We start from the raw sequence: 13,581 nt of genomic DNA, 5'->3' as shown, positions 1-13,581 counted from the left end.
AAGTCAAAATTAATAAATGCTCAAAAATGAAAAAACGAGGAAAAACATGTGAGGTTGTTACATGCGTGAATTGGGCCCGCCCAAATTAACGGTCTCATAATAGAACCGTTTCGGCCAAGTTTTTGTATAAATAAAAACCAAACTAATTCGATTTAGACTTTTTCAATCAAAACAAAACAAATTTCTTATGTGAAAACAAAATCTATGCTATAAATTGAATTAGAAAATTAAAATTGTAAACCCAAAAAAAAAAGTTAAAATCACAAAAGTAAAAATGGGGATGGCAAAATGAAAAAGACGAGTCCATTATGCTAATATGCTTTATTATTGGACTATGTAACCCAAATGTAAGACACGTCTCACAGTTAGACCGTCTCATACAAGAACTTGTGTAATTTATTTAATTAAGGCAAGTTTTTTTTTCCATGTGGGATTTTACAAGATTTATTCAACTAGTATTTTAGTTCAATGTAAAAAGTAATCTCCAATTTATTTCGGTTAAGAATTTCGATTTTCGGTTTTTAGTTAGCTCAAACCTAATCCAAACCAAAACATTTGGGTTTGGAAATTTCCAAACTAAAACCAAACCAATTTATAAAAATACCAAATCATATTTTTTATTCGATTTGGATTAATTTAATTACAGTTTTTATCTATATAACTTTCACTCCTACTTGACTATTTGATTTAAATTACTATGCAATCCAAATTTTAAAAAAAAATTGTTTTAAAAAATATTGTGTATTTTGCACATTAAGTTAAATATAGCAGTAATCATTTGCATATATGATTTTGGCGGGGCATGGTTTTGAGGATATTTACAATTTATGTACTTTTTTTTTCGATATTGATTAGTTTAAAAGATATATATAATCATAAGATAAAAATAGTAGAGATGTAAATATTAAAGTAGATGTCTTGAAAAGAAAAATATTAACGTAGATTTGTGAACATAACATGATGAATACATTATGAACTATGTTTTAAGAAAATAGCTTAGGCGCACCAGCCATCTTTGCAAAGATTCATGAAAGTAGTATTAGATGGTTTTGGTATGTGCAAAGGAAGATAATACATGCATGTGAGAATGGTCTCACAGGCGATGGACTGAGAAGTCGTGGTTGGCACAAGAAAATGTGGAAGGAGAAAATTAAGAACGACATGAGCGAATTGCACACCTCAGTGATGACTTAAGTAGGGATAAAAAAAAAGTTGGAGATGCAAAGTTTCTCTCAATAATATCGAAAGAATTGGTCAAAGTCGACTGTATATTAAGTCCACCGTTGTAACTCGTTTTCTTAATTTTGTCAATTTTTTAGTTTTATTTAATCTTTTTTTAGTCGGGACTCACAATATTTCCAACAACATTTTATTTTTTATTACTAATTTTTTTTGTCAAAACTTAAATTAGTAATTGGTCATCTCTTATATGAAAATATTTTCCATAAAAAAGGACAAATTAAGAGTAATTGATTAATTATATCAATATAAATGTAAATTACTTTAAAAAAATCTGAATCTAAAAATGGAAAAAAAGTAGGAATGCTAGAGGCCGAGAGGTTTTTTTCGTACAAAGATACTCCCTCCGATCCTTTAATTTAGTCTCATTTCCTTGGGCACGCATATTAAGGATTGTGTGGGGTCCATGTAAAAGGTGGTAGTTGGGTATTTTTAAGTAAGGGTATTTAAGGGTTTGTGGGGGTAAATTCGTAATTACGTATGTGAACTAAGGGTATTTAAGTAAAAAAGGATTGCCAAAAATAGAAATGGGATTAATTCAAAGGTTTTGCCAAATAAGGAAATGGGACTAAATTAAAAGATCGAAGGGAGTATTTGACTAGTACTTCATTCGTTGCTGGAGTTTTCATTTATCATTTTGAAATGTTCTATTTGTTGTTCTCATTAGGAATTTTTTTATTTATATCATAAATTTTGAACAATGATAATCTTGTTTATCTTCATTTTAATATTTTTAGTAACATTTATGATCATACATAATCTTCCATTAACTTCATTTTAACATTTTTATATTCTTTATGTTCTCCGCAAGTTTGTCAGTAACTTTATAAAAACATTTTTTATCAGTTATGGTTCCCATTTTTTTTTTCGTTAATTTTCTTTTAATATTTTTTTAATGTTTATGGTCTCCATTTTTCCTCCATAAAATTTATTAGGGATATTTTACATGGTAAGCACTAACTATAGCGAAAGGCGAGTGGTAGCAATTCTTAAATTTTTTTTCCACAAAATAGCACTCAACTCTTGAACTCTTGGAAAAGTTACTTCAGTAACATTATGACGCTAAAAACATTAAGTTTTCATTAACTGTTGAAATGACACAAATACCCTTGTTTAATTTTAGTTAACTTTTCCAAGAGTTGAGTGCTATTTTGTGGAAAAAAAATTTAGAAATTGCTACCACTTACCTTTTGCCATAGTTGGTGCTTACCATGTAGAATAACCCTATTGAAATTAAACAAGGGTATTTGTGTCATTTGAACAGTTAACAAAAACTTAACGTTTTTAGCGTCATAATGTTACTGCAGTGACTTTTCCAAGAGTTGAGTGCTATTTTGTGAAAAAAAAATTTAAAAATTGCTACCACTCGCCTTTCGCCATAGTTGGTGCGTAGAATATTCCATTATTTAATAAAATAAAATATATTTATCATCTAAAATTTTTTTAAAAAAAAATTTCCATGAATATTTTTTGTGAAAACTTGAATAAGGAACGGAAAGAGTAGTTTATTATTAAACGACTCCATTTGCAAAAAATAAAATGAGAAGCAAGGGCACAAATGCTGTCCACATTTTATTTAAATAGTATTTCTAATATAAATCTTAAAATTACTCCCTCCGTCTTATTAAATTTGAAGCATATTTTATTTTTATCCGTCTCACTTAATTTGCATTATTTTTATTTTTAGACAATGGCTCATCATTTTCTTTTAATTTCATCCATATATTTTAACTCTCTTTTAATTTTTAATTTCATTCACACAATTCATTTTCCTTTTTCATTTATTACTACTGTCTTAACAAAAATCCTTTTTTTAATTCAATTCTATCAAACAGATAAGTAAGTAACTAAACAAATGATTACTTAGTCCAGGCCTTGCCTTATAAACAGAGCTATCTAAAGTCCAAACTGTCAAAAAATAAAATAAAAAGAAAACAGCTTTCGGAAAATCACAGATTCTTCCCTTTCTCCTTCTACAGTTTTTCCTTTCCACCGGCCACCACTAAGCACTTTTTGTACAGTGCTTTTGACGCTTTTTATACCCGCTAAAAATTTTTACTACACACATCTACTTTCTCCTTTTTTTAGTTGATCTCATGCACTAATTTGTGCAAATATGACTATTTCTTGTATCGTTAATAACTGAAGTTATACATAATAAAAAATTATAAAAAATTTATATTATGAAAATATTCTGCAAAATGAATAAAATAAAATCTCACGTGTTTAAATATTTTCTTGTATACTAGTCGTAATATGTCAAATGACATACTTTCTCCGTTTCAAATTAGTGGTAACATTATTAAAATGACATTATTCATTCATTACTCTTAATTTGTGATTAGTTGTTAATCTTGTTTGATTCGTCTCACTGCAAAGATTATTAATATCAAATTTTTATTATTTTTTATTATATATAATATATTAAGGATTGAATTAGTGCATTGAATCACCTGAAAAAATAAACGCTACAAATAAATTGGAACGGAGTAAGTATAGATTAATGAATAGAGTAATGTCCGTCAACTTCTTAATTATCACCTTTTCACTTAATATTTTTTTTCAGGTCATTTTTGTCACTCTACAACAACCGCAATTGAAGTACAACCTATTACTACCACAGTACCATGTCAATGGCTGATATTTTTTCTATTTTTTTTGTTTGTTATTCTTCCATAAAATTTCATTTTTAATAGCAAACTAAAATGGACAGAATAAGAAATTTTAGTGTATAGATTACTAAATTAATACGTTTGTGTGTTGCATGATCAACTATAACATGTTTTGAATACTTATTCGTGTATTTTTAATTTATTTATTAAAATATCCGCAGGTATACCCGCCCGCCCGCTTAGTTTAATATATTAATTATTAAATAATAATTCTATTATTTGTTTTATGTTTCCTCTACATATCCAACTTACTTCAACACTCTAATTTTCCAATAATTTCTATTTTCCCATTTTCATATACTCTCTATAACTCCTAATTCCCGCCATCCAATTTCCATTTTTCAATTCTCTACTTTTATATTTATGTAATTTGAGTATGTTGAGATTTTATTTATTTAAAGTATTTTGGACAATGTATTGTACTCCCTCCTATGCAGCCTAATTGTCCCATGTGACTTTTCACGGATTTTAAGGTGGGTCAAAATAGGACCCTTAGGGTAGGAGAAAGAGTAATATTATGGGTTTTTAATGAATTGATTAAGGGATTAATGATTCCCTCCAAATTTAAACATACTTGTGTGCATTTAAAAATGGTGAATCTTTTTCACCTTCAAAAATGGTTAATTTTTTTTAATAACCGAAAATTACATAGTTCTGGTTAATAATCTAAAATACATACGTCCTACAAATAGGTCCTACAATTGCATTACATACTTAGTCCGGAAAATTAAAAAAAATACATAGTTCAATTACTTAATTTCGGACAGCCTTCTCAAATTTTCAACAGATTCAGTGTTGTTCAAATCTTTCTTGATCATGTGGGTGTGAATTTTTTTTCCGATCATCGACTTCAAATTTTTCACATTAACAACAAAAATGATGCATTAAAATTCTCTTAAATTGCCATGGTATTGTAAACAACCAATAATTCTTTTTTTTTTTTTAAAAAAAAAAAAGCATCCTTTTACCATCCTATCTTTATTCAAAAATCCAAATCAAATGTCCAAAAAAATACAGAAAGCAGAAACCAAACAGCAAACTGAATTTAGCTGAACAGGCGCCAACTAAAAAATAGAAACCTAAACTGCAAACAGAAGTGGAGAACAGGCGCCAACATCAATTCATCAATGGCGCCATAAATGAAAACAGAACACAGAAACAAAGTCCCATAAATATCAAGGTCATCTATCACATTAATTACACCTACAAGTGAAACAAAAATGGCTCCAAATAAGAATTTGTCCCCAAACAAAAAACTTAAACAATGCAAAATTTATTATGCAAATTAAAGAAGGGAAACCGATGCTAGGTACAATTAATGAACTTGCAACAGAGTACGAAGTGTGTAGGAAAACAATCACGAGACTATGGAAAGAAGTTCAAAAGTAAAGGGAAAACAACAACACAGCCATCAACCATAACAACAAGAAAGTTGGAGACAAGCACCAAAAAAAATTCAATTTGATGAGGAGAAGTTCAAGTCCATCAAATTTGAACTAAAAGGCACTCAACATTTAGTGGCAAAGTAAATGAAAGTATCACAGTCAACAGTGTGTAGGTGGAAGAAGGGCAGAGTAATTAGAAAGCATATAAACGCAATCAAACCCACACTGAATGATAACAACAAACTACACAGGTTAAGTTTTACATTATCTAAGTTGCAATATGATGAACACACTGATTCTTTCAAGTTTAAGTCACATAATAACATTATTCATATTGATAAAAAGCATTTTTATCTAACTCGGGAATCACATACTTACTACCTAGCACTGAGTTAAGTAGAACCACATAGGGAATGTCAGTCCAAAAGATTCATCCCAAAAATAATGTTCATGTGTGTTGTTGCAAATCCAATTTTACGTAATGGTGATGTATTTTTTGATGGTAAGATAGGGATATGGCCTTTTATTACTCAAGAGCCTGCAAAAAGGAGCTCAAAGAACAGAAAGAGGAGGGAATTGGAGACCAAACCAATACAATCAATAACCAAATAGCACATGAGATCAATGCTCATCACTAATGTCCTACCCACCATAAGAGCTAAGTGGCTACACGGAAAGTCAAAGCACATTTTTATTCAACAGGATAATGCAAAGTCGCACATAGCACACAATGACAATGAGTTTATGGAGGAGGCACTGAAAGATGATTTTTTTATACAACTTTGCACAACAACCACCAATTCTCCTGACATGAATGTACTAGACCTAGGTTTTTTTAGGTCAATTCAGACTTTGCAATATCAGAAAGCAGCCTACAATGTACCACAATTACTAAGTGTTGTGAATAATGCATTTGACTATTTAAGTCCACAATGTTTAAGATTGATGTTCATAACACTACAAGCATGCATGATTGAGACCATGAAAAGGTAGGGGGTATTGACTATCATATCCCACATATGAACAAAACCAAAGCTGCTAGGGAGGGGACATTGCCTAACTATCTAAGTGTGGACAAACAATTAATGGTTGAATCTCTTCAACATTTATTCACAAGAATCAGTTCAGAGACAATGAATCAATTGGTGGACATGATAGGTGTAACACCCGAATTTACGATCCATGCTTGGCATGTTGATTTGAGAAGCCGGCGACGAATCATTCCGCCGTGACATAGTTTTGATAGGCCGTTGATGCCTTTACTTTATTAGCTTCTAAATAACTTTTATTTTTCTACAAAGGCACACAGTTTTAAGGCAGATGCTGCCGAAATTTCCACTAACTTTTTTTTAAAGTTAATATTTAACATTTATCCAAATTCTTTTCCTTTTCTTGTTTTTGTAACACCCGAATTTCCTCCCGTCCTTTACGGTTTTGGTTTCGTTAAGGGGTCGAAAATTCTGGAGTGTTACAATAGGGTACCAGCAAGACAACATCACCATCATAGAAAGCCAAAATAATGAACAACAGAACCACCAGCAAGACAACATCACCATCACAGCATAAAACAATGAACAACTAGCAAGACAACATCACCATCACAGCAAGCCAAAACACTGAAGAACAGAACCAACAACAAGTACGCCGGTAGGTTAGAATCATTTCAGGAGCAACAACAATGAACAAAACATCCAACAAATAAAACGAAGACCTATTTTGGGAAGAACAGAACAGGAAGCACAAACATGAACAACAACCTCAGTCAACATAATTTTGAGAAGAATAGAATAGGAAGTACAAACCCAACACAGCAGCTTGAACAACAAGAATGAACACTAACCACTTACCATGTGAAGCTTAAAAATCATGCATTTTTTGAAAAATTTTTGAGATCTTGAAAATGGGATGTTTTAGATCTAAATAACAAGTATAAAATGAAACGTTTGTACTCATGCTTACACTAATGGAAAAGGGGGTTGTTTTTACAAAACTCTCAGATTGTTGTCATTTTTAGTGTGAAATCATTGAGCAAAAAACGAACATGTTTGCACTTGAAGTTAGGAAAACAATCCAAACCCCTAATTTTTGTTCATTTTTTTTAATGGCAAAAAAAGTTACTCTCACTTGAAGATCATTGAGCAACTGAAAATAATGCATCGAAAAATCCTAAAACACAAAAATCATCATCAGCCAGAACGCAACCACAAGAACGGAAACATACTCGAAAATGACCCAAGTTTGTCAAGCCAATCTTCATCCTCACAATCAGTGTTAGAGAAAACAGTATCAATAGAAGAATAGTCACGATCAGGATAAAGATCAGGCTCAGGAGTGTAAATGGTTTCACCTTCAGAGTCTAGTTCTCTACCCCACTTTGGATCTATCTCAACTGAAGAGCATTCATCCTCATATGAGTCAAAAGACTCATCATCTTAATACTTAGGGTTTGATAGAGGCGATTTGGGGATTTTGAGAGGGGAAACATCAGGGGAGTTAGACTCTTCAGAGGTGAGTTAATGGTGGATTTAGGGTTCTTGAGAGGGGAGGTTGTTGGAGATTTAGAGTTTTCCATGAACACAGCAAAGAGAATAACGCAAGAGAGAGAAGTAGGAGAAAAACAACAATCCAAAAACACAAAGAAGAAACCAAATACCTAGATATAAGGTTTGAAGAACAATGAAGGAAAAGTTAAGAGTGAAGAAAACGAAGAACAGGAAGGGAAAGGGGAATACACAGTGGGGTGGGTAACTTAGGGTTTAAATTGGAGGGAGGGATTAGTTTATGTTTAGATTAGGATTGTGTAATTGATTGTTTAGGAAAAAAAAAGAGTAAATTAGTTGAGTTTAATAAGGGTATAAAAGTAAATAAGTTAAGTGAAGTAAGAGTATAAGGGTAAACATTGCATACCAAAAATGGAAACGGGACATTTAGGGTGACATGACCCTAAATGGAAATGGGACGGTTAGGCTGAATAGGAGGGAGTATTATTTTAATTGTTATTAAGACTTAACTTTATGATTTGTATTGGATTTTAATTTTTATATAAAAATACCCGCTTACCCGTGGGTCCCGCCCACTAAGAAAACAGGTGGGTAGTGACAAAAAATTATGCCCGCAAATGCGGGCAGATTTTTGAATATTTGGCATGCGGGTAGATTTTTAAGGCATTATCCAGTCCGCTACCCGCCGAAGCTCGCCCATGATCAGCTATCTATCAAGGGTGTAAAAAAGACTTGGGAAATTTGCTCACTATTTTAATAAAGAAAATAGAATAATTTATTACTTTTATAAAAATAGGAAGGATCAGCTCGTCTTGTATGAGATCGTCTCATTGTAAGACGGATTCATATAAGCAACTCATTAGTAAAAAACATTTAAAAATAATAAAATTTGAATTTACATATGTACAGAAAATAATTTTTTTTAAAATGTAGTTTGGGCTGATCCAATCAAAATCATTTCATAATAAGACGACCTTAATAAATAACACAAAAACTTAGACAAGACGGTCTCATAATGAGACCGTTGATTTGGGTCGGCCCAATTCGCGCGTGTAATAACATTTTAATTTTCTGTGCATTTATCAATTTTGACCTTAAAGACATCAATTTTGAAATTTGATACCTTTAAGGTCAAAATTAATACCTTTTAAAATCAAAATTGAAAAATATAAAAAAAAAAGCTCAAATTGTTACACGTGCGAACTGAACCGGCACAAATTCACTATCTTATAATAAGGTCTTTTCACCCAAGACCAAGTTGAATAAATAATTAGCGTTAAGAATTTGTGTAGCTCTCATTGGAGAGTTTTTGACCCATATGAATTTATCCCCGCGTAAATTGCTTGTCTAAAGTCTAAACTCACCTACCTGACTTACACGCGCTATTATCATGGTATATACGGATTAGTGCCTTTAGTAAAATTAAATCTCTATTTTGGCATCTATAAAAATAAAAACAATATTAATTATATGACATAACAAATAAATTTTTTACCGATTTTTCTTTAGTAATCTCAATTATAGAAGGATTTTGCTAAGAATGCACTGTTGCAACCTATGAACAATTAAACAAATTATTTTGCATAAAAAAATAACAAAATTAAAATTTTTTCTTAACTTTTAAATTTTATTTGTTTTTTTTAATAATTAACCTGTAAAAATCGGTCTCCAATTGAGCAACAACATTTTGGGATAAATGACCTTTTTTAGAATTAATAACAGTTAATCAAAAATTAAAATTATTGTAGAAAAATCAACAAAAAACTTAAATTATTCCAAATAATTTCCTTTAAAATTATCACCTTTAAAAAACTCAAAGTAAAATCTCACTTTATGACAATTTTTTTTAAGGATAAAGGTGTTTTAACATAAATTAAAATAACATCTTTTCAGATATTAAAATTTACTAACATATTCAAAACAACATAATACCATATCTATCTATCGAGCAGATTCCCACGTAAAATAACAAATGATAATTAATTGATAAACAATAAATATGTTTTTGACATTAGTCAATAAATAATAAATTTATATATCTATTATATTCTCAATAGTCAATACTACCTTAGTTATGTTTGTAGTTTATCCACCAAATCAACAAAGTTTTTTCCGACTAGAGTTTGACTGCGCGTGGAAAACACACGTAAGTACCGCGAATAGCGAACTGAAAAAGTAAAACACAATTTGTTAACTAAGTAACTATCAATAATTTCGCTCCTTATTTCCTCTTTCCTTCCCTTACTCGTCTTTCTCCTTCAGTCATGCCTCTCTTCCTTTACCTGCAACTTCTCTACTACTCTCCACTCTATTTCTCTCTCCTCAAGTACTAACCGTTTTCTCTCTACATCCGCCATGGACGAACCTTCACCATCTCCAGAAAACCAAGACCTACTCAACCTCTCTACACAACGTTTAACTTCTCTCCTCGAAAATCACCTCCCTCAAATCCACCATTTCAAGACTAAATGGTCTTTGATAAGATCAAAACTCATTTCAATCCAATCTCATCTTGCTGACCTTTCTGATTCCACTTCTTCTCGATGTCTATCTTCGAATTCTATTGCAATTTCTGTTCTTTCGTCGCTTTCATCAACTCTCGCTGACGGAATATTTATTGTCGGGAAATGCTCCGACTCTGATTCACTACCTGACGGGAAGCTACGTACTCAAAGCGATATTGATTCTTTGTCTTCTAAACTTGACCGGCTCAATAAAGATTGTGAGATCTTGCTTCGCAGTGGAGTTCTTGTTGGAGATGGAGCTGTTGTTGTTGTTTCTTCTGCTAATCCTCCGGCGAAAGAGATGGTTAGGATAGAAGTTAGAAATTTATTGACTCGGCTTCAGATCGGTACTACCGAGTCTAAGAACTCGTCGATGGACTCGCTTTTAGGGTTACTTAGTGAAGATGATAAAAATGTGTTGATTGCTGTTGACCAAGGGATTGTTCCTGTTCTTTTGCGATTACTTGATTCTACTTCACCGGAAATGAGAGAGAAAATCGTTGCGGCGATTGCTAGGATTTCGGCTGTTGATAGTAGCAAAAATGTATTGATTGCTGAAGGTTTATTGTTGTTGAATCAATTAATTAGAGTGATTGAAACAGGAAGCGGTTTTGCTAAAGAGAGAGCTTGTGTTGCACTTCAAGCGTTAAGCTTTTCCAAGGAAAATGCCAGAGCAATTGGTTCTAGAGGTGGAATTTCTGCGTTGTTGGAAATTTGTCATGGCGGAACACCTAGTTCTCAAGCTATGGCGGCGGGAGTGTTGAGGAATTTAGCTCAATTTGAAGAAATTAAGGAGAATTTTGTGGAAGAAAATGCAATTCCGGTGTTGATTGCGTTAGCAGACACTGGAACAACACTGGCTCGAGAGAATGCTATTGGATGTTTGTCGAATTTAGTTTATAATGATGAACCGTTAAAGGTGTTGGTTGCTAGAGAAGGTGGAGTTGAGAGTTTGAAGAATTGTTGGGATTCAACTCCAATAGGCAAGGGTTTTGAGCCTGCTGTTGAGTTTTTAACGAATTTAGCATCTTATCATCCAATTGGGGAAGTCTTGATTTTCCAAGGATTTCCTTTAAGGTTATTGCCATTGTTAAATTGCGGGGTTTTAGCAGTGAGAATTGCAGCTGCTGAAGCAGTTTATGAAATTGGATTTTGCTCAAAAGCCAGGAGAGAAATGGGTGAATGTGGCTGTATCTCAGCTCTTGTGAAGATGTTGGATGGAAAAGCCATTGAAGAGAGAGAAGCTTCTGCAAAGGCACTGTCAAATCTATTGGCATGTACCTGTAATAGGAAGATATTCCGGAAGGAAGAAAGAGGGATAGTGGGTACAGTTCAGCTATTGGATCCATTGTCAAAGAATTTTGATAAGAAATGGCCAATTGCAGTTTTGCTTACTTTGGTGAGCTCTAAGAAGTGCAGGAAACAAATGGTTGGTGCTGGAGCTTGTGTCTACTTGCAGAAGCTTGTTGAGCTTGAAGTCGAAGGGGCGAAGAAGCTTCTAGATAGTCTTGGCCGGGGTAAACTATGGGGCGTTTTCACCAGGCCTTGATGCTATGAATGAATCAGAGATGATGATGATTTCTTGTTTACTGTATGTATAATTCTTTTGAACTTCCTTTTTTTACTAAGTTCTTGTTCATATATGTGGTTAGAGAATTTGTGACATGAGAAACGGCAAATGAGAGTAATAGTAATAGTAGGCTGTCTAATTGTTTGGATGATGACATCTTTGCTTGTAGACTTTTGATAGTAACACGATCCAGGATTGATTTTGTATCTTTTCAATCTCTAAATAAAGAAATAATCTGTTTCTTCAATTTATGAATTGCACAATGAATTCTATCATATAACATGTGATCTTACATCGAAGAACATGTGATCTTACATAGAAGAACTAAGGAACAACAATTGCTCCTCTTGCCGATTAGTTTTAGGATCAAGGATAATGAATTTGTGCTTTCTTGAAGATAAAAAATAGATTCAATTGAAATCCAAAACTAAATCCTACAAAATTTATAATTTTATTCATGTATGAATTCTGTTGTATGTCTTCATTTGTGTTCTTGATATGAAGCTCAAATTCTTACCCTGTAATCAACACAACCACAAACTTCTAACGATATTTAGCGGTTAACATTGACTGATAGATGAGCTACTCTTATGAGAGACTGTCTGTCGGTGATACGATCTCAAACAAGGAACTTATACTCTCATAGCATGTATTAGTTGGACTATTTAACTTATCTATGAGACACGTCTCTCGGAGAGACCGTCTCATACAACAATGTGCTCATAGACTATGCATTATTCTCTTAAATCTTTGGTAGCAAATTCAGAAGGACAAATGAGTATATCTTGAGTCCAACAGGAAAATTTTACCTTGAACTAAACTAGTGGTCTAGGATTAATCTATCAAGGATAATTTGCAATTGAAAATGACTGGCATTTTCTGTAAAGTTTGCAAAGAACTTGTTGATGTACATCTGTCATTTATGGACTCAAAAAGCTCTATTAAGAAGGATAAGGGGGTACTTCATCAAGCAATAACCTTTTTCTTCGGCTGGAGTAAGCTAGTGCTGCATCCTGTGACTTTTTCCTTTTATAGTTGCACATTTTAACTTCTGTCTTTTTTGTTTAGTCTTTTACATGGACTATGATACATCATCATCAACCATGATTATCTTTTTAGCCTTCTGATAACACTCATAGTCAACCCAACTTTTCATCTAATAGTCTGTTTGAGGTGTTTGGCAATTTGTTGTTGGTTGTTTATGGTTGATTTTTGAGTTAGCTTGTTTGACTCGAAAACGTTGCATGTTTTGTTGGCTTTTAAGCTAGCTGAAAAAGTCAGCTGCTTGTGGAGATGTTTGGTAAATTTGATTATTGGTTATTGGCTGTTTATTGGAGAAAAATTGGCCTAACAAGTTACACACCAAAAATCAACCAAAAAAGCTAGCTGGAGCAACTATTTCATTTTGGCTTAAAAGTTAGTTTTTCAGCTAATTTAAACTATTTGACCAACCAGCAAGCTAAAAGCCAAAAGCTAACCAAAAAGCTAAGTCAAAAGTCATGAACCAAACACCCCGTTGTGTTTATATAGTTGGCTTTTGTATTGTTTTTTTGTTTGATTTTAGCTTGTTGGTAAAAAAAGTCTTAAAAAATTCAAACTAAAATGACTGGTTGATTATTTTATTGTCTTTTGGCTTATTGACTCATTTTTTTATTAGCAAATAGTCGACAACTACTAATTTTATCAAACATCTCTCTAATTAATTAGTTA

The 13,581-nt window shown here is 32.4% G+C and overlaps 1 protein-coding gene across 1 annotated transcript; it reads left to right on the top strand.

Annotated features, from left to right (window-relative positions):
- Window positions 1-9,932: 9,932 nt before the first annotated feature.
- LOC130799850 (uncharacterized) lies at window positions 9,933-12,025 on the top strand. Its single transcript, XM_057663111.1, has one exon. It carries the CDS (start codon window positions 10,153-10,155, stop codon window positions 11,848-11,850), a length of 1,698 nt encoding a protein of 565 aa, XP_057519094.1. The 5' UTR covers window positions 9,933-10,152; the 3' UTR covers window positions 11,851-12,025.
- Window positions 12,026-13,581: the final 1,556 nt, after the last annotated feature.

The sequence above is a fragment of the Amaranthus tricolor genome, chromosome 14, assembly GCF_026212465.1.
Source record: "Amaranthus tricolor cultivar Red isolate AtriRed21 chromosome 14, ASM2621246v1, whole genome shotgun sequence".
NCBI classification, from domain to species: Eukaryota; Viridiplantae; Streptophyta; class Magnoliopsida; order Caryophyllales; family Amaranthaceae; genus Amaranthus; species Amaranthus tricolor.
The sequence above is the reverse complement of the archived record's forward strand: the minus strand, read 5'-3'. Positions and strand labels throughout refer to the sequence as shown.

Coding starts and splice junctions, on each gene's coding strand:
- LOC130799850 (XM_057663111.1), top strand. CDS start 10,153: ATGGACGAACCTTCACCATCTCCAGAAAACCAAGACCTACTCAACCTC.